This window comes from Hylobates moloch, unplaced genomic scaffold (genome assembly GCF_009828535.3).
Source record: "Hylobates moloch isolate HMO894 unplaced genomic scaffold, HMol_V3 SCAFFOLD_9, whole genome shotgun sequence".
Lineage (NCBI taxonomy): Eukaryota > Metazoa > Chordata > Mammalia > Primates > Hylobatidae > Hylobates > Hylobates moloch.
Genome location: NW_026652284.1, coordinates 43366952 through 43391829, shown reverse-complemented (window position 1 = coordinate 43391829; position 24878 = coordinate 43366952). Strand labels below are relative to the sequence as shown.

The window sequence follows — 24878 nt, the reverse complement described above, 5'->3', positions numbered from 1 at the left end:
GAATCTTCCAGATTCTGCAGAAATCTGGGCATACTTGTTTGGCAGTGGAAACATTTGGCTCAGATGGATCCTGCTCTACCTTGGAAAATGTATTACCTGCTGAGTATGACTGTAGCATGAAGGGAAAAGGTAAGACAAATTCAGAATTTTTCTGTGGCTTGGGTGCTCTGCAGCTTTGAGCAGAGACTCACAGAAGGGAGCAAAGTCTGGAGAGCATAGTGTGCGAGCAGAGGAGGGAGGGAACCCAGCCTTCTCTACCTGCAAGCCAAGTTGACTGAGAGCATGGCAATTTGGAGCCTTGGAGGGTTGAAACAGCCAACACCCTCTGTGCCTGATGGGAGGCCCTCAGAAGTGTAGATCCCAGACAATGGCCTTAGGGGAAGAAATACTGTGGTCCTAAGTTTTTCCCCAGCACATTCCATTAAGGATTGACTGCCAGACCTGGGATCCAGTCAGCAATAAACATCACACCATGGGTGTGGCCTTTCCCCTTAACCTTTCCCACCACATCCACCAAACAGAGACAGAGGCAGGCATGGGCAGAGCACAGGTGCCAGTTACAGAGCAGCTTTCAGTCTTAAATCTTCATCCAAGCAAGATCTGTGGCATTGGTTTAAATGGCCAATGAGGAGGATGAAATAAATACACAAGAAGCCAATTGAGTTATTGGAGGCAATTGTATTGCAAAAGTGAAGACAGCCTTGACACAGGCTATAATTCTTCTTCCCTGTAGTTTGAGACTATACAATCTGTGTAGCCTTGAGAGAGAATATAGTCTGCAAAGCTCACCTCAGCTGCGGGGAAAATGTTAAACAACCAAGAACCCTCTAGGTTCATGGAGGACAATGGACAAGATGGCATATCACAGAGTAGAAGCAGGCAGGGCTGCCTGTTTAAGGAAGCACTTGTGATTCCTGCCCAGCAAAATCCCATCATTGTGGACCATCACTGTGTTTCTTCTGTCCCCTTCCTGGTTTTGAAGGCCTCCCTTCATTCTACTCCCCTCCCTCTTCCTTCCCCCTCCCTTTCCTCCTCTCCCCTTCCCTCGAATCCCCTCCTGTCTTCTCCTCTTTTCCTTCCCCTCCCCTTCTCTTTTCTCTTTTTTTACCCCTCTCCTCCCCTTCCTTCCCCTCCCTTTCTCTCTCTTCCCGTCTCCTTTCCTTCTCATTTCTGACTCTAATCGTGGCTATCCTGCTTCTCATGCACCACTGTATGTAGAGTGAGATGGGGGTGAATCACTCACCTTGTCTCTTCTTGGTCATTCGACCATGAGGAGTCATATTAGGATCTGATGGAGGGTGCTGCCTAGCGCCATAGGTTCTGGACTTCTGGTGACCTGCAGTGACTGAGCAGATCTTTACAGTGGAGAGGGTCTGTGCGTTCTGTCTGATTAGAAGAGAATACATAAATGTATGGGGAAGACTGTGGCAGAAACTGTAAGTTAACATCCAACATCTGGATCTTATCTTTTCCCACAGTAATAGGATCCCTGGTGTTTAGGTGGCTCAGGGTGGTGCAAAATAAAGACCATATTTCTCAGTATCATTTGAGGGCTGCTTTAGTCAAGTGATGAATTCTGACCAATAGGATGTGGTGTTTTGGGGTGTGCAATGCCCACAGATTGTACTGAAAGAGTGCAGGGGTGCCTTATGCCCTCTGGGTTCTTGCGGGCTGGAATGTGAGCATAATGGCTGAGGTTTCAGTGGTCACTGTAGACCATACTTATCACTGATGTTCAGGACGTGAGCTTGCATAGCCGAGCAAATGCACAGGAGCTTGGGTCCCTGACTCTGTGGATCACCCTACCAACCCTTAATGGCTATCCCAAGGCTTTTAAAGATCAGGGAGAAACACACTTCTGCTTTCTTCAAGCCTTTATTACACTGGAGTTTTCAGTTACCCCAGCTGAATGAAATCTTCGCTGACAGAGCAAGCAAGCCTTGATGCAGAAAGAGTGGCCAGGAAGCTATTGCCCCGGCAGGGACCTGACAATGAGAGCCTGAACTAAGGCAATGGCAGTTGGGATGGTGAGGACAACATGCTAATGAGGTTGGGAGGTAGCACAGACTGGATTTAATTACTAATTGGACAAGGAGATGACAGATAAAGTAAAAGTAGAGCATTATACCTGGGTTTCTAGCTTGGATGGTGTGGAGGAGCAAAGGGCATGGTTAAGAGTCCTCGGAAGGAATTTACAAAGTCAAAGAAATCCAAAGATAGAAACTTGAAGAACACAAATAATTTAAGGAATGAACAGCAGAAGAGACCAGTAGGTAGAGGTGTCACCAGGACCACCTGGTTGAGAAATAAATAATGTCAGTCATGAGAAATAAAATCTCGTGAGGAATGAAATCCCTGGGGATCTTTTCATAACAATCACCATGACATGGTAGACATGAAAGCTGGGTGGCTTAGAAGCCAGTGTGAATCAAAGAGATGGACAAATTACCTGGGGCTGCATTTTACTTATTTTTTATTTAATATTTTAGAGACAAAGTCTCACTCTGTCACCCAGGTTGGGGTACAGTGGTGTGATCATAGCTCACTGCTGCCTTGAACTCCTGGGCTCCAGCAATCCTCCTACCTTAGCCTTCTGAGTAGCTGGGACTACAAGTGTGCACCACCACATCCAGCTAATCTTTAAATTTTTTGTAGAAACAGGGTCTTGCTGTGTTGCCCAGGCTGGTCTTGAATTCCTGGCCTCAAGCTATCTTCCTGCCTTGGCCTCCCAAAGAGCTGGAATTACATGCATGAGCCCTGCTCCCGGTCCAACATGGTTCATGAGGCTGGAATGTTGAGGGTGTCTAGCACCAGATATGTTCGTCCCAGAGCTGCTCTGCACGGGACGTCTAGCTTCACAACAGTTTTTGTCTGGTGGCCCAGATTCTCAGTCATGTTTTTCTCAAGTGCTGACTCTGGGAGGTTGGAATTAGTTTCTTTCAGGCATTCTCAATTCACTCTGCCTCCAAGATTCAGAATTATTTCATCTGATGAACTGTGACCATCTCAGCATGAGGACTCTAAGGAGTGTAAATGTCATTTGTGGTCTGGTTTCTTTTTCTATCTTGGCATCTGTTATGGACTGCATGTCTGTGTTACCCCAAAATTCATATGGGATGATGTGGGACTTTGGGAGGTAATTAGGGTTAGATGAGGTCAAGAAAGTAGAGCCCTTATGATGGAACTGGTGTCCTTAGAAGAAGAAATAGGTCTTTCTCTCTCTCTCCACACACACACACCAAGGAAAGGTTCTGTGAGGACACAGCAAGACGTTGTCCACAAGCTAGCAAGAGAGCCCTCACCAGAAAATGAATCAGCTGGCACCTTGATCTTGAACTCCCAGCTTCCAGAATTCTGAGGATTAAATTTCTGTTGTTTAAAGTACTCAATTTGTGGCATTTTGTTATGGTGGCCCCAATGGACTAAGACAGCATCACAATGTAAAACCACACACACACACACACACACACGGCATGACACACATTTTTACCCAGCAAAACTCCATCTTACACCAAGAATTCTTCTCTGCTTTGGAGCAGCTTAGTGAGTAGAAGATACTGGAAGATGCGCCCTGCAGGGCAGAATGCCCAGGCATGGGGCACAGCCCTGGCCCTGTGTCCTTCCGTTTCTTCAGGCTGGCTTAGGTGTTGGGCTCTTGGTCATGGCTTCATTAGGACTAAATTTCAGATGGAAACGGGCATGACACACATGCCAAGAGCACTCCTTGCTCCCCAGGGCATTAAATCACCTTGTTATTTAGTGCCCTCTAGAATCCACTAATTTATATGTGGTCTCTTCTCATAGAAGCATCTCAAGTAAATCTGAATTTGTTTAGACAATTTTATGGGTATTGTAAAACCACAATTGAATTTCAGGCCTTTGTCACAGTCCAGCTAACATGCACTCCAATTAGAAATAATTGCTGTTAATGCTGTTATGATGTGGGGGATGCCTGCAGTGCTCCTGGACCTTTGTTGTACTGAATCGCCGAAGAGTCTGAGCTTTATTCTGTAACTAAATAGACGGGACCCTAGAAGATACGCTTCTGGAATTGTAATATTACAGCAAAATTGTGCTTCTCTCTTAATTAACCTTGTTAACCAAGGATTTGGAACATCAGTGGGTGACTCTAAGAGGGCCTTTGATCCTCTCAGTACACATCTACAGTGGAATAAGATGTCACTCTGTGAAATGAAACGCCTTTATTCTTTGGCATACACCAAATACCTTCATCATTCTTTGAGTAATGATTGACAGTCTTGTTTAATGAAATAATGTTTGTCAAATACTTAATTTGCTGCTGGGCACAGTAAATGTTAGTCATGATTGTTATATTATCATAAAACAAGTTTTTTTTTTTTAAGGCTTTCTGAATGGAAAGGAGATACAGGTCAGGGCTGTCATGTTTGTGCAGGCCACTCAAGGTAAATCAGACTACAGTGGATTCCAGAGTTTACACTGCCTGAGACCACTGCCCCTATGACAGTATCTTACCCCCAAGATAGTCAAATTCTCAATTCTTTAGACTTTTCCAGGGTCTCCCAAGGTACCGCTCATCCCTTCCTTGCTCCCCACAAGAGGGAAGAGACAAAGGCTGCTGTTTCTCTTGCAAGGCTGCCCCCACCAGCCTGAGAAGGAGTTCCAGGGATATGGTAATTAACATATTTTTCTTAATCTTGCTTTTATAGTTAATCTCCAAAGCATGAAAGCACTTTGCCAGTTGATTAAACTGTAAGAATACAATAGATGCAAAGTGAGGGCAGCACTGATGAATATAAATGCATAAAATTGCCCATTCTGCAGGAAAATGCCTCAACCTGAATCCCAACTTGAAATACTAAGTTGAACACTTAACATTAGTTGCACGAATATATTTTTTGGATCAATAGATAGCAAAAAATCTAACTTGGTAGAATTTCATCTTCAAAGTAAGAAGCAACCACTCTTTGATCTCTTCTAGGAAACAAAAGTGATTCTATTTAAGAGTTTGGTCTAGAATCACTGCCTATGAGGGGGCTTCAGGGAATGCCCAGTAAGGCTCTTGGGCACAACAGTGCTGGATGGGCCTTTAGCCAGACTGCCACTCGGTCTGAGTATCCAGGGCATTCAGAAGTATTTGTGTAGCTGTTTTGGAAAGAAGGGCACTGGAGGCGGGCCTTTTCTACATTAGGTGGTACAGGTTCAAAAAGGCCAGAGAGGATAGCAAGGGGGTAGGAGTCCAGAGCTGTGTGTCCTCTGGAGAGAGGGCATTCTGGCTGGATACCCACATGTCCTCTTCATCCCTCAGCCCTGCTCCCCAAGGCAGGTCAACCACAGCCGCTGGCTCCATTTGAGCCACCTCCCCAACGACCAAAGCTCAGGGCAGCTCGTGACCATGGCTTATCACTTTCTTACATCTGTGGTAATGGAAATGACAAAAATGGGCTGTCTTTATTTTTGGAAAAAAATAGAAAAAGAAAAAACCAAAACTCAACCAAACAGGTGATAGCAACATTATTTTCAAACACATTGGTTGAAAATTCTAGTCCAGATAACAGAATAGGAGTGGTACTTGTGGTCTCCAGATATATTCCACCGTCAGACAAAAATACTATTCTTCACTGAAGTACGCGTTATGTAACATTGTGTATCAGATGGCCTTAGCCATAGAGTTGGTCTTTAGAGTTTCTTCTTTTGGTCAGCAAAGCCATCCATTGCATGAAGGATGCCCAAATAGTCAGCTATAAGCAGTGCTGTCTTGAAGGGCAAAAAGCTAAAGAGAACACAAGAATAAACTTTCTTTATTATCATTCGTGAAAGCCTCTTTACCACCTCTACTGAAAAGCAGTGTCACCTCTTGTGGCAGATGAAGTCACTCACTCATGCACACACTATGCAGCCTGAGTGCTACCCGCCTCAGGGTCACTGGGCCTTGTTCAGTATATCGGAGGACACTTGCCCAGGGCCTTGACAGGTCTTGTGGCTTAAGTTATTCAATTCACTTCTCATTTTGGTTTCCAAAGCATCACTCCACTGTACAATGACACAGAGGAAGCAGTGAAGTCTTGTCGTGTAGGCATGGGCTTTGGGGGCAGATAAGCCTGGCTGGAATCCTAGCTTTGTCATTTGCAGTGCTACCTTAGGCAATCGACTCAGCTCATAGACCTCAGTTTCCTCAACTGTAAAATGAGGTCATCAGTCTGCCTTTCTGGCACTACTGTGAGGATGAGATGCAATAGCTCCTCAAACCTTGGGCAAGACCCAGCTAACACTCTCCATCCACGCCTGCTCCTCTGCAAAGCCATATACATGCATGATCATCATCCCAACAGAGCACTCTGCTCCACTGGCCTTTGCATTCAGTACTGCAGAGCAAGGAAACAAAGCAGGCACAGGAAACCTGAGACTCATCCTAAGGTGGGGGTAAAGGAAAGGACCCCATGCTCCTTGTTTCCCTGTTTGGGCACCCCAAGATCTCCAGGTGGTTCATCCCTTCCACAGCTTCAAGTCTCTGGTCAAGTACTACCTTCTTTATGAGATTCCCTCCACCCACCAAACACCATTCTTAAAATTAAATCTCACCGGCCAGGCGCAGTGGCTCACGCCTGTAATCCCAGCACTTTAGGAGGCTGAGGTGGGCAGATCACAAGGTCAGGAGTTTGGGACCAGCCTAGCCAACATGGTGAAACCCCATCTCTACTAAATATACAAAAATTAGCCAGGTATGGTGGCGCACGCCTGTAATCCTAGCTACTCAGGAGGCTGAGGCAGGAGAATTGCTTGAACCCGGGAGGTGGCGGTTGCAGCGAGGCATGATCACGCCACTGCACTCCAGCCTGGGCAACAGAGCAAGAGTCTATCTCAAAAAAAAAAAAAAAAAAAATTAAATCTCACTTAGATGTGGTGGCTCATGCTTGTAATCCCAGTGCTTTGGGAGGCTGAGGTGGGAGGATTGCTTGAAGCCAGGAATTTGAGATCAGCCTGGGCAACATAGCAAGGCCCCATCTCTAAAAAAATAAAAATAAATTAGCTGCGCATAATGGTGCACAACTATAGTCCCAGCTATTTGGGAGGCTGAGGTGGGAGGATGGCTTAAGCCTGGGAGTTTGAGGCGGCTGTGGGCTATGATCATGCCACTGCACTCTAGCCTGGGTGACAGAACAAGAACTTGTCTCCAAAAAAAATTAAAGAAGTAAAATAAAAAAGAAACAACAACGTAAATCTTGGCCAGGCGCGGTGGCTCACGCTTGTAATCCCAGCACTTTGGGAGGCTGAGGTGAGTGGATGACCTGAGGTCGAGAGTTCGAGACCAGCCTGGCCAATGTGGTGAAACCCCATCTCTACTAAAAATACAAAAATTAGCCAGGCATGGTGACGGGCACCTGTAATCCCAGCTACTCGGGAGGCTGAGACAGGAGAATCACTTGAACCTGGGAAGGCGGGGGTTGCAGTGAGCCAAGATTGCGCCATTGCACTCCAGCCTGGGTGATGAGCAAAACTCCATCTTAAAAAAAATAAAAAAGAAAAAAAAAAAGTAAAACTCAACTTGCACCCATCCACCTCCCATTGTGGGGTTTCCTTTTTTCCCTTTCCTGCTTTATATTTCTTCAGAGCACTTATGGTCTTTTCTTTTACCTTACTTTTTTGTTTGTTTCTTTTCTGCCCCCTCACCCCACAGGAAGTGATTTCCACATGGGCAGGGACCACTGTTTGTCTTGTTCTTTGTTGTAACCTTAAGCGCAGATCCTTGGGTGCTGGGTGATTCATGACACACACAGCACTCTCTGAATATTTGCTGAATGAATGTTTGGTGGAGTGTTTGATATGATTGCCTTTACTGAGCTTCTTCATCTTGCCTTTAGCTTACTCAGCAGCTATCTAGCCCTCTCTCAAAACATGTCCCATAACTAGTATGTCATAAAACTAAACATAATCTCCACAGTTATTCAAAGTAGAAAAATTAAGTTCCGTGTTCTTACCATTGGCATTACTATACTATAATCTGCTATCTATTAAGCAAAAAGAACTTAGTGTGTTGTGAATGCACACCCTGCCCAATAAACAGTGCATTACACGAATCTACAAGCTATGACAAACATTGTCTCTACATTGTAAATGAAGAAGCCAAGACCTGGAGAATAAAGGGCACGCTCAGAGTCACAGACTTAGTGAATAGTGGGATCATAAGCCTGAATTTCGAATTGCTTGTCAAGATTCCTTTGCTCTGTCCCACATAGCCTCAGTCAAGCATTCTGACCCGTCCTGTGCCACATGAAGCCTGGAAAAATGATAGTATGCAAGAATGACATTTGGTTCATTGCACAAAGTAGATATAATTAGCTAATGAGAAAAGAAATTTCTGTACACAGGATGGGCAATGGCTGCTGGCCATGTAGTGGATGTGAGGTATAATATCTATTTTCAGATAACTAGGAATTGTCATTGGCAAGACTGATGGAATTGCACATGGAGCTGGGGGAGAAGCACAAACCAATGAGGGGAAGTTCAAATGAGGCAGATTTCAACTCAAGGTGCTTCCTCACATAGCAGAAAGCCCAGTGAGGAAAGATTTAATTAGATGACCTGTTACAGTCTAGAAAATGAATTGAGATAACAGGAATCAGCAGCTCACCACTATCCTTGTAACTGGGTCAAATGTTCATTCAGTGCCTATGAATTTCAGCACTGAAACTCCACAGAGAGCAGGGAAGGGTGCACAAGAATGCTTTTTGAACTTTTTATTTTTGAGACGGAGTTTTTGCTCTTGTTGCCCAAGTTGGAGGGCAATAGCGCGATCTCAGCTCACTGCAAACTCTGCCTCCCTGTTTCAAGCGATTCTCCTGCCTCAGCCTCCTGAGTAGCTGGGATTACAGGTGTGCGCCACCATGTACTTTTTTTATTTTTTAAGAGACAGGGTCTCACTCTGTTGCCAAGATGGAGTGCAGTGGTCTGATCATGGCTCACTGCAGCCTCAAACCCCTGGGTTCAAGCAATCCTCCTGCCTCAGCCTCCTGACTAGCTGGGACTATAGGTGTATACCAGCCTCAAACTCCTGGGCTCAACCAATCCTCCTGCCTCAGGCTCCTAAGTAGCTGGGACTACAGGCATGCACCACCATGCCTGGCTTATTTATTTATTATTTTTGGAGAGATGGGGTCTTGCTTTGTTTCCCAGGCTAGTCTTGAACTCCTGGCCTCAAGCAATCCTCTCACCTTGGACTCCCAAAGTGCTGGGATTACAAATGTGAGCCACTGCTCCCAGCCCGTTCTTTTGCTTTTAAGAGGTGGTTTTAAGTTTTTTCCCTCAAATTCTTTAACCATCCTAAGAGCTCAGATTTATTATGTATTGTTAATTGTACCCATGCCACAAATTTCTATAGCACTTGGCTTACTGTCTGGCCTTGACTTTGGGACCCTGTACTTGAGGAGGCATGGATACAATATCTATTCCAACAGGATTATTTTATCATGAGCACAAGAAAATCTCTCCTAAAAAAATCATTTCAATCTTTCCATCTATCATTACATCCACTTCTTTTTCAGAATAATTCGATACTAAGGTGGCAGGAAGGGTTAGACCCCATTTTCTTGACTGACGGTGGGCACTGCAACTGTGTAAATTTGGTATTGTGTCAGCAATGGGCACAATGATAGGACTAACAGGACTTAATAGAATTAAATTAATGAATTTTAATTTATCAGGTATTTTTAAAGTGGCTTCTCCTGGTGGGATTTGGAGTAAACTGTAGACTGGCATGTTAGGGAAGTAATAGAAGCTGATGTAATTACCTTTTAAGAAACATCAAGAAGTATAACGACTTTGGCATATACAAGTACATTTTTTCTTGTAGAATAGCTTCTACTATTTTTTCAACTGCATATTTTGGTTCCAGAATTGGCAACAGAGAAGGACAGCTAGGATATAAAATGACAACAATTAAAAAAAACCCCAAAGGCCAAATTCACAAATAAAGATAATTTTTCAAATTAGGAATAAAAGGTTTTAAGATGTTATCACTTATTTCTTTCCCTTTCAAATTTCACTTATTTTTATATTTACTCCTTTATTATCAATGTGTCAATGCAGTAAGTAGTAACATAACTAAAATATGAAATGAAAAATGATTCTTATTAATACACTAATATTACAATATACATATACGTGAAACCATATTAAACAAATATTCCAAATATTTGTAAGGCAAGTTGTTGAAAACACATTGCCTGTAGTCTCCATGAGATACAGAATTGGGCATCTGTGACTGCTATGGACTGGGTATTTGTGTCTCCCCAAAAATTCACATGTTGAAGCCTAAACTCCCAATGTGATGGCATTTGGAGGTGGGGCCTTTGAGGTGTAGCTAGGTCACCAGTGTGGAGCCCTCACGAATGGGATTAGTGCCTGTCTGAGAAAAGCCTATCAGTACTTTGGTCTTGGACTTCTAGCTTCCAGAACTGTGAGAAAGGCATTTTTCTTGTTTAAGCCACCTAGTGTACGATACCTCATTATAGCAGCTCCTTCTATATGACCAGGACAATGTCTCTCCAATTATCTCTAGTCCTCCTGGAATCAGAGAGGGAGCAGAATGGGATTGGATGGCAGGAAGGGGATGTGGCCCTGGAGAGCCTGGGAAATGGAGGAGCAGACCCAGGGCCTGGGGGGCTGAGAGACACTGCCTTGATAAACCATTCCCATTCAACTTGGTATCCTTCACACAAACACATACTAAGAAAGACAGAATTCTAAAACCATTTATAGATCATACTGAATCCCAGAACAATATATTTTAAACAACTTTAAAAAAAAGAACAAAACAAAATAGCAAAACATTTTTAAGAGTGTAGATTCTTTGAAATTAAAGGACATACTTACCCTGTAGTACAACCTTCAAACATTCCAGTTTTTATAAAAAAGGGGCACACAATCGTGGTTTTGATCCCCTTTTGTTTTTGGACAAATGTTTCCAAAAAAACAGATTCAGCAAACCCAAAGGCTGCAAATTTACTTGCACAATAATCTGAAAAAGACAAAGCATGATAATGTATATTCCAAAGTTTTAAAATGGCATTACATTAAGGTTTACCCATAATGCTAAGAGCGACAGAAAATAAGACAATTTCAGAGTTCTCCTTTTGTGTAATCTTGGTCTACTCCCACTGGAAGAAGTGTGCAGGGAGTGGGAAGGGACATGGTTAACTGAAGATCAGGGTCAGTTGACAATGACTAAGTAGAGCCCAGCACAAGAAGGGCTGCAGAGATCCTGTCTCAGGTCACACTGCTGGACTTTACTTACAAGTCAATGCATTATGAGCCCCTGTGCTAGTTCTTACATGGGGCCTTGTCTCAAAAAATTGCAATCCCATTGGGGCATGAAGACATTCAAAAGAAGAAATAAAACACTAGCTGATATAGGAATCTAGGCAAGAGAGGCCAGCATGGGTTGTGATTCTCAGATCAAGTTTTTTCTTCCAACTATAACTCTTTCCTTCACTTCCAGAAAAAAACCAAAAAAACCAAAAAAACAAAGGGCTTGGTAGCTTCAACCTCCACCTCTTAAATATCTTGAAAATGTAGGGTGGGGGCAGAGGGAGGAGTGGAAAGTGGCATTTGTGTCCATTTTGAGCTTTTTGTCTTTAATCACACCTGTTTTAACAAAACATCTGACTATTCAGTTGACTAAGTGAAAAAGTTTGGAGAAGAAATGGCATTGAGGTGCATTAACACTTTCCTTTGTCCCACACATTCAGAGGAGGCATATTTAAACTTGCTATGTTATGGTGCAGCTACTGCAACTGGCAAGAGCCAGTTTGTAAGTGCCAGGCGTGGGGTTGTCCAGCCCTAGTGCTGTCCAGACAGTGGGGTCAGAGGCTAGAGACTGGGAAGGGGGACGAGGAGTCCAGAGCAGCTTCTAGGGTCACTGGAGTCATCAGGTATAAATGCAGCTGAGTCCCTTGATCCCTGAGATTCTGATGAGCAGATATGGCCCATGACCCAAGGAATCTGCATGCTAAACTGGCACCCCTGGTGGTTCTGACGTATGGGGAGTAAAGACTCACACGGTGGGAAATACAAAAGGCTTATACTTGTTTCTAAGATGAGCTGCGGGTGCGAGAGTCCTGTATCTCAAGACAGGAATGTTCTGTCTGAAAAGGATTGATAAGGAGCTGTAAATATACCTGAATGATTTCAAAGGCCCGTGACCACAGATATATAAGAGGGAGGTAAGAATAATACCTGATAAGTTCTAAGAAGGAGAGAGGAAGGGAAGTTCTGGGTCATAAGGAGGATAGACTGGTGATATTTGGGGTGACTGTGGTCCTGAAAAACCTATTCATGTAATAGATATACTGAGCTAAGACTGGTTTTGTGAATCTTGAACTACGCCACTCTGCTTCAAAAGCATTAGGAACCACCCAACTGGCAAACTGGCTTATCTGTTATCCGAACGTTGCTGCTACAGTTCTGTTGGATGAGTTTTTGCAATCCTTGTAAGCCAGGACCTGGGACATTTCCTCTAGAGGATGCTGTGGTAGGTTAGGTCAAGGTTTCTGTTCCTTCTAGAGCCAGCTCCCAAGTTGGGCCTCCTTGGTTGAGCGTCTTGAAGGATCTCTTTGCCCCCTCCCCACTGCTATTGTCAAGTCAGTTGGCTGTTGCAAGGGAGATGAAAATGCCCACCACTTCCTGCAGGTCTTCAACCAGTGGAAAAACAAAGCAGTTAACTTTAGGTTTCTTGAGGTGTAGAAACTTTATCCAAACTCACAGCAGTGGGGAGACCACTTAAAGGAAACTTCAGGAGAAGACAGGGTCATCCTCCTTACCATCCTGTGACAGTGTCAGTGTGAAGTTTGGGGGACAGTTGTCATGTTGATCACTTGTGCAAAAAATTTATCAGTGAGGCCTCTCTCTCTTTTAAACACAGGGGGCTGCATAAGACCTGATGATTCCAAAGGGCATAGTCCAATTTCATGTAAGTCTATCTGATGTGCAGTTTTGCTACACGATGAAGTTATCAACCACTTATTGACTATACTTTTTAGTTTATTATCCTTTATCTTAAGGCATCAAGTTAGTGCTAATTATTCAGAGCTATTATGTAAATTAAAGTTATAGGGAATTTTGCAATTGTAAATTGCTATGTTTTTCTTACCTGCCAGCCCATTTACTCCATTTAATCCAGCTGAACTTGAAATGCAAACCAAATGTCCATGGTCATTAGCAATCATAGCAGGTAGAAAGGCTTTGTAAGTCTAAGGATACAAAGAAAAACTTTTAAGGTTTAATGCCACATTGTATAATTTTCTCAGATATTTATAATCACAAACTCATTGTGATTAAAAAATCTTTTTTTTTCAGCCTGTAAAATAGCTGAAGGTATGGGGATATAAAAACTTAAACATCTGGAAAGTAATCAGTTTAACTTATTTAACCTGTTAAATCAGTTTTTTATGGTAATTCCAGTATTATTAAAATAATTTATTCAGACTTACGTTTTTGCTCATATTTGACTTTTAACAACACAATATTAAGACAAGAATTGAAGGAGTAAATCTTTGTTGTGGCAGCCACAACCCCCAACCTCACAAACATGACGCTTTAGATTTAGATTGCCTTCTCTCTCCTTAGCTTGATTTTGAGTTTCAAATTTTCCCTGAACATTGTTCACAGGACATCTGGCTGTTGACTTCAATTTTAAAAGAGTACTTTGTTTTAAACTCATCTCTTATTTTTGTTCCATTTCGTAAAACAGAATATCTATTAGAAAGAGGGCACATCTATATACTGTCCAACACCTTCACCCTTGATTGGGGGCCTGGAGAAAGAAGGTAAAAGAGACAGAAATGAGCTTTTAAAGAAGATATCTTCTGCAACAAAGGAGTAACTAATCACACCAAAGACAAGGAGGTGAGAAAAGGGATCTCTTACAAAGGCCAAACCTCACTTGTTTGCCTGCATTGCAATAAGTCTCAGAGAGAAACTAACAGGTAGAGAGAGGTGGGAAATCAAAGCAAAGCAAAAGGAAGCAGTGCAGCGAACAATCTGGGGTCTGCCATGAGTTGGGACACTTCTCAGTAGGGACACTGCCTTTGAGAGCCCAGCCTTCAGGTAGCTCTCAGACGCTCTAGCAGTTAAGTCACTGTCTTTGTGCCTGGCAATGTGCAGATGCTCAAAGAATGTACGTGAACTTGCCCAGAAGAAGTAAAGGGAGTGAGATGACATGAGGAGTGGTAAGAGCAACGGAAACACCAGCATTGAAGGAGGAGGAGGAAGAGGAAGAGGAGGTAGAGGAGGAGTTGGAGTTGGAGGAAGAAGAAGAAGGGGGAAGAGGAGGAAGGAGGAGAAGGAGGAAGGAGGAGGAGGAAGAAGAAGAAGGAAGAAGAAGAAAAGAAGAAGAAAAGAGAGAGAAGATATACAGACAGATACCATGAAGGCACCTGGGGAAAAACAGAGAGGTAGGAAAAGAACACAAAGCCAGGCTGAGTGCAGTGGCTCACACCTGTAATCCCAGCACTTTGGGAGGCTGAGGCGGGCAGATCACAAGGCCAAGAGATGGAGACCAGCCTGGCCAACATGGCAAAACCCTATCTCTTCTAAAAATACAAAAATTAGCTGGATGTGGTGGCGTGTGCCTGTAGTCCCAGATACCTGGGAGGCTGAGGTAGGAGAATTGCTTGAACCCGGGAGGTGGAGGTTGCAGTGAGCTGAGATCGCGCCACTGCACTCCAGCCTGGTGGCAAAGTGAGACTCTATCTAAAAAAAAAAAAAACACACAAAGCCATGGGAGTGGAGACTTCCAGGGACCATGGTCTTTATCTTCATTCCAACTGTATATGAGTATAAGCAAGCACCAAGGAGAGGGACATTTGGGACAAGAAAAATCATTTGCAGTAGTTCCTGTAGGAACATGGTAGCCACTAAATTCTGAATCTTTCCATTTTTCTCCTGAAAACTTTACAAAACACCAAGAATAGCACCAGCACCATTACATTTTTGGTGAAAATAGGGGACAGAAAATCTACAAATTCCAAATTCCAAATTACATTTGAAGGCTGCTAAAGAAGAGTTGGATGGAAAGTTGTGAGGAGAACAGAGGAGAAGCTCAGAAATCTCCAGCAGACTCCCAGGAGAGAGCCTTGCCCAGGAATGACGAGCTACAAGCAGGGCTGGAACCAAACAGGTCAAAAGTCCTGTGATCCCAGCACTGTGGGAGGCCGAGGCAGGCAGAACACATGAGGCCAGGAGTTCAAGACCAGCCTGGCCAACATCATGAAACCCTGTCTCTACTAAAAACACAAAAAATTAGCTGGGTGTGGTGGCGTGCACCTGTAATCCCAGCTACTCAGACGGCTGAGGCACGAGAATCGCTTGAATCCAGGAGGTTGGAGGTTGCAGTGAGCTGAGATCGCACCACTGAACTCCAGCCTGGGAGACAGAATGAGACTCTGTCTCAAAAAAATTAAAATAAAATGATAAAGTAAAATAAAAATACAACTTTTAATAAAAGCTGGGAGAGGCAGCAAGAGGGTGCATGCATAGTGTGGGGAGGCCTGAGATGGCTGGTCTCAGCAAAGGCCAGAAACATGCAACTTCTGGAATTGAGTGGGTGGCTTTAGAAGTCAGGACTGTGCTTTTAGCGCTGGTAGCAGGTGGTAACTCAGGTTACTGGTGGAACCTCTAATTTCTCTGGTTGGGTACTAACTAAGGTAACTATAGGTTTTGGTTTGCCCATAACAGACCTGATTAACACTTGCTCATTAATAATGCTGAATTTCACTTCCAAAAGTGTCCCAGCTTAGGCAAATTACAAAGCTACCCTGGTCCTGTCTAAGTGCAGTTACTCGCTATGTAGCCTGGAGCAAATCTTTTAAGTTCTATGATCCCTTATCTCACCGAGCTGTTTTAAGGAAAATATGTGAGCCACCTGGAGTATTCCCTAACATTTGCAGCTAATCAATACATGGTAGCAGGATCATGAGGACAGTTCTGTCCTTGTAGAATTCCCTAAGCAGAGGTCCGGGGGGCTACTGTAGATTAAGTGGCATCAGAAGAGGACAACTGCGTAGACCAGGACAAGTCCAAAACTGAGAAGTCTCTGCTTTACTTAGAGGCTAACAATATTGTAAAAAAGCAAGAGGAAAGTACTTCTAAATGCCAGAGTAATTTTACATTTATGATGAGAAGAAACAATTATTACCCACAAATGTGCTTTGAAATTCACATCAAATGACTTTTCCATAAGCTCATCTGGACAGTCAAGGAAGTTTTTGCCTGTTACGATTCCGGCATTGTTGATTAGGATGGAAACATCGCCGACTTCTTTTTTAACCTGAATTGAATAAGAGCAACACCACCAATGTAGAAATTCCTTATATGATCTAGGTTTTATTTTCCCAGAGTTTTATGTTTTTTTATCCTGGTTAATTCATACTGAGTTTATGCACTCTAAAAATACAGCTTGGGGCCAGGCGCAGTGGCTCACACCTGTAATCCCAGCACTCTGGCAGGCCGAGGCAGGGGGGTGACTTGAGGACAGGAGTTTGAGATCAGCCTGGCCAACATGGCAAAATCCTGTCTCTATTAAAATTACAAAAATTAGCCAGGCATGGTGACGTGTGCCTCTAGCCCCAGCTACTCAGGAGGCTGAGGCAGGAGAATTGCTTAAACCAGGGAGGTGGAGGTTGTAGCGAGCCAAGATCATGCCACTGCACTCCAGCCTGGGTGACAGAGCAAGACTGCGTCTAAATAAATAAATAAATAAATAAATACAGTTTGGTTTATTTCCGTTGCTGAGTCTACAATGCGCCACAGATCAAGTTTTTTTTTTTTTTTTTTGGAGATGGAGTCTCGCTCTGTCGACCAGGCTGGAGTGCAGTGGCACAATCTCAGCTCACTGCAAGCTCCGCCTCCTGGGTTCACACCATTCTCCCACCTCAGCCTCCCAAGTAGCTGGGACTACAGGTGCCTGCCACCATACCTGGCTAATTTTGTTTTTGTATTTTTAGTAGAGACGGGTTTTCACCATGTTAGCCAGGATGGTCTCGATCTCCTGACCTCATGATCCACACGCCTTGGCCTCCCAAAGTGCTGGGATTACAGGCGTGAGCCACTGCGCCTGGCCTTCAGAGATCAAGTTTTGATGTGCTTTTCCCATTTTTCTCTTCTTAAAATGAGTCCATGTTCAAAATGCTACTTTCTGTTTACAGTTAGAGCTGTTCTTCTACTCAATGGTTAGTAACTTTGTTCTGTGCTCTGTATGTGGCATTTCATTTTAATCAATATGATGGGACATAAGAATAGCTTCATTATAGCCAAATGTGACATAGATCAAGACCTCGCACACATGGAGAAGGGGCTGGGTTAGGGAATAAATGGAGGAAAAGAGAAAATACAGTCATAAATCACTGAACAATGGAGATACATTCTGAGAAGTGCATTGTTAGGTGACTTGGTTGCTGTGTGAAGATCACAGAGTGTACTTAATAAACCTAGATGTGCGCCTACTACACATCTTAGGCCATATGGTAGAGCCTATTGCTCCTAGGCTACCCACCTGTACAGTGTGTTACTACACTGAACACTAGGCAACTGTTAACACATTGGTAAGTATTTGTGTATCTAAACATAGAACATTGGGACAGTAAAAATACTGTAATAATCTGTCCCATAAGGTGGGACCACCATTTTGTATATGGTCCATCATTGACCAAAATGTCATTATATGGTGCATGACTGTATATATTTTAAACACACAGCACAGATTAGAATCTGCCTGTCCTGTTTTCATCAACTGGCTGGTTTTCTTCTTTCCAAGGGAGAAGAAATCTGGCCTAGGGATACAAGCTTTCAAAGTTATCGGAGACTCAGCAGAGACAAAACGCTGTCATATCACTCTGAAAGCTTTCTCTTTGATTGCTTGTCTAAGGGCTACTTCTTAAAAATTCTCTGGTATTGGCCGGGCGCAGTAGCTCACACCTGTAATCCCAGCACTTTGGGAGGCCGAGGTGGGTGGATCATGAGGTCAAGAGATGGTGACCATCCTGGCCAACATGGTGAAACCCTGTCTCTACTAAAAATACAAAAATTAGCTGGGCGTGGTAGTGTGCGCCTGTAGTCCCAGCTACTTGGGAGGCTGAGGCAGGAGTACCGCTTGAACCCAGGAGGTGGAGGTTGCAGTGAGCCAAGATCATGCCACTGCACTCCAGCCCGGTGACAGAGCAAGACTCTGTCTCAAAAAAAAAAAATTATCTGGTACTTTCCTTTCTATCCGGAATAAAAAGTGGAAATGGTGGGTTTATAAAGATGTGGAGTAATTTCCTTCCCCTGAATTCAGAGGAGCACATAAGTAATTCCCTCCAAGACCCCACAGTGATAAAACCCGAATAATAAGCTAGTAATATGACACGTTTGGCTATTTCTGAAGTCAAGCACCTGGGGCAGAACTAAATCACAGTTACAAGGGAAAGGGAAGTAATTATTTATAGAGTGCTTCATACTAGTTTATCCCATAGCTAACAATCTTCATTGTTTGAATATCAACCGGTTATTGCTTAAGGCTGGCCAGATAAATTGTAGTCAGTGTAAGTCAACATGCCAGGTGATCAGTGCTTAACTTCTAAGTGGCTGAATTTGTGAAATCAGCTGTGCTTGGAAGAGTGGGCCCAGCGTAGGCCCAGGCAAACTTGTCAGGTGTGGATCTCCAGCCTGTACTGGGCAGCCTGTGTTTGGAGATGGTGGTGGCAGAGAGGTAAAATGTAAAGACAAACTTGAAAGTCATAAACTTACCTGCCAGGGACCTGCAAACCTTAGCAAGGAAATCCTGGTTGAGCCTAGAAGCTAAGGAGCAACTTTACAATGTAGTCAGGCTGGTCACAGCAGGCTTGGTTGGTTCTTCCCTTCTCAATAAGTTGGGCAATTCTGGGAGGCACAAAGTGTCCCAGGAGAGTGATGAGTGAAGTACTCAAGCCAATGTGAGGACACAGAAATCCTTAGGCCGGGCACAGTGGCTGATACCTGTAATCCCAGCACTTTGGGAGGCCGAGGTGGGTGGATCACCTGAGGTCGAGAGTTCGACCAGCCTGACCAACATGGAGAAACCCCGTCTCTACTAAAAATACAAAACAATTAGCCAGGCACGGTGGCACACGCCTGTAATCCCAGCTACTCGGGAGGCTGAGGCAAGAGAATCGCTCGAACCCAGGAGACAGAGGTTGCGGTGAGCCAGGATGGTGCCATTGCACTCCAGTCTGGGCAATAAGAGTGAAACTCCATCTCAAAAAAAAAAAAAAAAATTCCTTGTGAGGGATGGGCACGTGCCTCTATGATGGCAAGAAAATCCCTACCATCTTCATGTCGGAGCTTTGGTTTCCTGAAAGCTTTACGTGTGTATCTGTATAAACCCCAAAGAAGAAAATGTAGCTGAGTCTTTAGGATTAATAAAAGATTCTGATTGTCTTATGACTACTTAAGAGCAATACACATTCGAACGTAGGGTACTGTGATGGAGTGGACACAGCCTAAATTTAAATCAGACAGAATATGGATTCAAATCCTGCTTCCATCACACACCAGGTCTGTGACCCCGGACAGGTTATTTAATGTCTCTGTATCTCGATTCTTTATCCTTAAAGAAGGATGCCTCTATCCTTCCATTAACTTATACTGTAATAGGGGCCGGTATGGTCAGTGCAGTGTAATGTTAGAAGCAGGTACTCAGGTGTCAATAGACGCAAGTGGCAGCTATAGTCTTGCTGCTTACTAACTGTGTTTCTTAGGGCAGCTACATACCTGCCCTAAGCCTTAGTCTCCTTACTTGTGAAATGGGGATAATAATGGGTTTTACTTTATAAGGTTATAATACATACATGGTAGTTAGTACAGTGTCTTGCATACAATAAGGATTCAAAAATCCCAATTCCCATTCTCCCATAATCTTGTTTACATTAAAGGGACACTGGAGACAGGCTAATGGGCACTGAGAAAGGCAAGTGAAAAAGGGCGTGATGTATGTCAAATTATAATAGTAAACACACAAGAGTTACCTGATCGGCTACTCTATACACTTCTTCCTTTTGGCTGCAATCGCAGGTATAGGCGTGCACTCTTGTGGCCCCAGCTTCCCGAGCCATCTTACATGTTTCCTCATTCCCCTCCTTATTGATATCCCAGAGAACAAGAAAAGATCCCAGCCGGGCAAACTGCAAGGCTAAGAGCCTTCCGAGTCCACTTCCAGCACCTGTGATGAGGACTATTTCACCAGCAACGTTCTTCCGTGGCGTTGGGAGTACGGCAAAAATCGAAGCCTCCAGAAGACTAAACAGTGATTTTCCTAAGAAAATGAACAGTTTCTTTGAGGATTGCAGGTTGAAAGACATGTTCTGGCTGACACCTATGAAGAAAGACAGATTCACATGAAGACTTATTTGTCCATTTCCTCTGAGTTGTTTACTCCACGGAGCTCCTACTTTCTGAAACAGTGAAAGTAACTGAGATATGTGATTTAAACAACTCTCCTGGAGGCAGACTCCGAATTCAGAAAGGGGGAGCAGGAAGCCACAGGGACTATACTTATTCAGCTTTCTTACTTGGCCCCAAGCTCAGCATGTTATCTGCATGCCTGCTATGTGCAGTACACAACAGAAATGTTTGTTAACCAGGAACTGTAACCACCACACCCAAATTTAACACAAAGAATAAGTTCATTATTCCTCATAGTTAGCCTTTCTTCATAATAATCATGAATCCTGTTGGCTGATTTTATGTTCAAAGTCTTGACCACATCACAATGTTTATAACATCATTACTACCTGTCTGGCTTTATGTTTCTCTCCTTTGATGTTTGTGCTTTCTCATTTGCATTCTCGTTAATTTTGCATTACTATTTAAAATCTGAGATTTGAAGAGGAAAATGTAAAGTCCTATTTGTAGAAAGCATTTGACAGGAAGTAACCAGGTGTTCTAGACCTTTTCCGACAGATTTGCAATCAGCACCAGATAGCCCTTCCCTAGGCTCTGAGGCCCCCACACCAGCAGCTCCATATCACTTACCACTCTGTGTGATTAAAGGTCACAGGGGAGGCAGACCTGGACTCCTGTCCTGCACTGCCTCTGCCCACCTGTGAACCCCATGGGGGGGCCTCTTGGCCTTACACTGGGCCTTGGTCTCTTCATCTATACTGGTCCCATGGCATAGGGTGTTTTTGCAGATGAAATGAGAATGTTCCACATATGACCACAATGCCTGGCTTATAGTCAGTGCTTTACAGACGTTATCACATTTCTCAGATTCATAGTGCTGCCCAGCAAGAAGGCATCCACTAGGCCTGCTGAATGAATAAAAGGCCTCCCCTTGACAAACTCATACAAAGCTTAGTGCTTACATCCTGCTACCAGTTACTCACACTTTAGTGTGAATGAGTATATAAGATGTGCTTTACTAACCACTAGCTGAGAAAGAAGGGAAGGTCTTATTTCCTTCAGGATGAGAACAGGAGGCATATTTAGCAGAGAACATACTGTGCTGGGGGTGGGAACCTTCTCTGAATGGGGTGTTTAATTGAGGGGCTCAGACGAAGGCACAGGAGTGAGGAGACGGGAGGGTAGTAATGAAAAAACAGCAGGTCTTCACAGTTTGGCTGAAGTCAGCCTAGTTACGGTTAATGAGTAAGGGTGGATAGATTCATCTACAGGAGGACTTGGTATGTGGTCACACCCTTAGGAAATGTCAAGAGTCGATGCGACCCAGGCTGTTGTTCCTGGTTTATTGTACAGATGAGACTGAGGATCTGAGAGAAGATGTATGTGACTTTTTCAGGGTCTCTGTGCTGGTTAGGTGGTGCGGGCCAGATTGGTTCATGTGTTATGTTTATTGAGTATCCACCCTGTGCTGGCTCTACCTGGGCACTGGGGCTGAGGGGATGGGCAGCCTCTCATAATCTCTGTGCAGGTGAGCCAAGTAATCTAATTGAAGAGACATATTCAACAAATAAATAGATCGTTATAAGCCATAGTGTTCTAAAGAAAAGTGCAGTGTGCTATAGAGAGGATGATGGGAGAGCTGATTCAGATTGGGCTTGGGAGAGGAAGAAACAGGGGTCTGCTAGAAAGTGACCCTTTGAGTGGATATCCAAATGATGATGGTGGGAGGTAGGGATATTGAGCAGTAGCTTTCCTGGCAGAGGGGCAAAATAGTTTGTTTTAAGGCAGGTTTGACCTGTGTGTCCAGGGCTGTCCAGAGAATAAGAATTCTTGCTCTAAGGAACATGGACGCTCTGGTCAAATGAAGAACATTTTCATCCATGCTTTGATGAAATAGACCTCAACTCTCTGTGATCTTTGCTCTGATTTACATTCACAGAGTAACTTTTGGGCGATTGATCAGGCCTCCCAGGCACTGCAGAATTTGGAAAGAAGGTGTCCTGAAAGAGGACTCTCATATCAAATACACAGCCATGGAGCCTGTACCTGTGGATCTGCAAGGATGAGGGTCAGACTGTGAACACAGTAATGGGAAACCCTAGGCACCCTTCTCAGACAGCCGCCTGGGCATCGCCAACTTTGGAAAATCCACACCAGGAGTAGTTGGTTAGACCACCACACTCCCTTTTATATCACTATGTGAATTCACACAGAGGGACAGAGGTCTACTTCTCCCATCACAGGGCTCCAGCACCTCAGCAGTGGCCAGACGTCTCAACACTGACCTGGGTGACATGAACGCTCTTAATGTCAGGACATTCTAGATTTCAGTGTTCCACTGTCTCAATGTTGGCTTGATGCAAGACCTAAAATATGTCCACCTTTTAACCCTGTCTTGGCAGATGCTTACTAGATTTCTAAGAGCTTGTCAGCCTGAGTTACCCCCAATCCCCAATTGAAGTTTAGGGTGCCTGCTGGGTACCCACATAGGCAATGAGGTCTAGAGATTAAAGTTTGGGTTGGAATTCCAGATATATCACTGATTTTCCCTGCAACTTTGGTAGCAATGATTTAATCTCTTGTGCCTCAGTTTCCTCCTCTAAAAAAGAGAGTTTCTAATAGTACATACGAATATGTACTATTACCACACAGAGGAGCTGTGAGAATTAAACCAGTTTATATAGGTAAAGTATTAAGGAGCATTATGTGGTCACTACTAGCTTGTGTGAAACCTTTGAACAAATTAGAAAAAAAAAAAAAAAAAAAAAGGCATTGCCCTGCACAAAGTCCTCTGTGGGGTGCACAGGGTTGGGGAGGGGTGCAAGAGGAGCTGTTTGGATTTCAACACCGCCAGCTTACATGTCTCCCCCTCTGCTCCTCAATCCCCATAATAATGTGGCACAGCCATAAAACATGGAGGCCTTTCTAGAAAAGTGCCAGGCACAGAATGACAGCAAAATAATTAATGGCTAGAACTTCCACTGGCGTTCCTGTTAAGCATATGAATTAATCCCTGGAGCCGGGCGCGGTGGCTCACGCTTGTAATCCCAGCACTTTGGGAGGCCGAGGCGGGCGGATCACGAGGTCAGGAGATCGAGACCACGGTGAAACCCCGTCTCTACTAAAAATACAAAAAATTAGCCGGGCGTGGTGGCGGGCGCCTGTAGTCCCAGCTACTTGGAGAGGCTGAGGCAGGAGAATGGCGTGAACCCGGGAGGCGGAGCTTGCAGTGAGCCGAGATCGCGCCACTGCACTCCAGCCTGGGCGACAGAGCGAGACTCTGTCTCAAAAAAAAAAAAAAAAAAAAAAAAAAATCCCTGGCTATACCAATGAAATATGGTTATAGTATACTTACAAACAAGAGTGAATGTACGCTTCCATTTTACTGCAAAGACTTTCCTAGAATGTTACGGAGCGTATATAATTTAATCTGGCAGAAGGCTTCTAGGTGTCCCTATCTCGCGGCCTACCCAATCCAAACAGGCGCCCTCGGCTTCCCAGGCCAGTGCGCGGCAGCAAGTCGGCTCTAGTGAGGGCACCCGGACGAAGCGGGAGGGCAGACAGACTGACAATCACAGCTTGGGTTGAAAGGGGTGATATGGGGGTGGTGGGGAGGTGGATGCACTGAGCGGCAGAGGGCAGGGAACCTGGGCAGAACGGACCGAAGAAGAGGGTCCAGGGAGGCATCCTGCCCTCTGCTCCGGGTGGGGAGGGAGGCTGGCAGCTCACCTCCGAGGGCGAGGGGTCTGCGTTAGCCGTAGCCACGGGAGCCTGAGCTTCCGGAAGGCTGCAGCCGTGCGCTACCCGGTGGAGCTGCGTTCTCACCAGCTAGCGGGTGGGTCCTGCCGCGGGTCGGCGACCCGCGCCCCCTTGCGCGCGACCCAGCGTGAAACCAGCCCAAAGGGCCGCCTCGCCCGACCCCCGCCAGCGCGACCTCCTCCGGGAGCCAGCACCCAGGACCGACGACCTCGGCAACTCACCCAGGACACTCTCCCTAGCTGCCCGCGGAGAAACCGGCCTCGTCTGCCCCAGGCACCAGAGTCCCTGGCTCGGAGCTCAGTGAGGTTCAGGTGTTTATCCAGGCGCCGCCCAAGTCCAAGGGCGGGACGGCCGTGGCAGCGCCGGGGGGTGGGGCCGGCCGTAGCCCAGCGCGCGACGTGGGCAGCACTCCTATCTTCTTTTTCTGGACCGGCCGATTTAAGAAGCTGGAAATTCGGTGGTGGAAACTGGATGCGTGCGCCGGATTTCTCTTAGGCTTAACGTTTCAATGCCTAGGCTGTACCCCCGATTATTAGATGGGAATTTCTGGGTTGGCAGGGGCCTAAGCATTAGCTAGAAAAGTTTCCCAGGTATTTGCAAGGCACAACCCCGAGGCTGGGAACCTTGGAGTTAGAGAACAGAGCAGTGTAGGCGTCCATGGGGGAGGGGCCAGGTCGTGTGTCTGGAGTCTGCAGTGCGGGGAGTTCTCCAGCAGCAGCTGATTGCTC

At 44.8% G+C, this 24878-nt stretch overlaps 1 protein-coding gene across 1 annotated transcript; it reads right to left on the bottom strand.

Moving 5' to 3' along the window:
- Positions 1 to 4184: 4184 nt before the first annotated feature.
- Positions 4185 to 24488, bottom strand: SDR16C5 (short chain dehydrogenase/reductase family 16C member 5). Its single transcript, XM_032758435.2, has 7 exons — positions 24372 to 24488; positions 20016 to 20362; positions 16172 to 16303; positions 13127 to 13226; positions 10852 to 10996; positions 9768 to 9893; positions 4185 to 5752 (listed from the first exon to the last, which is right to left on the bottom strand). The coding sequence occupies exons 2-7, from the start codon at positions 20346 to 20348 to the stop codon at positions 5659 to 5661; spliced, it is 930 nt and encodes a 309-aa protein (XP_032614326.1). The 5' UTR covers positions 20349 to 20362; positions 24372 to 24488; the 3' UTR covers positions 4185 to 5658.
- Positions 24489 to 24878: the final 390 nt, after the last annotated feature.

Coding starts and splice junctions, on each gene's coding strand:
- SDR16C5 (XM_032758435.2), bottom strand. CDS start 20,348: ATGTCTTTCAACCTGCAATCCTCAAAGAAACTGTTCATTTTCTTAGGA. Junction 16,304..20,015: donor TGTATAGAGTAGCCGATCAG/GTAACTCTTGTG, acceptor TATTCAATTCAG/GTTAAAAAAGAAGTCGGCGA. Junction 5,753..9,767: donor TTCTTGATGTTTCTTAAAAG/GTAATTACATCA, acceptor TGTTCTCTTTAG/CTTTTTGCCCTTCAAGACAG.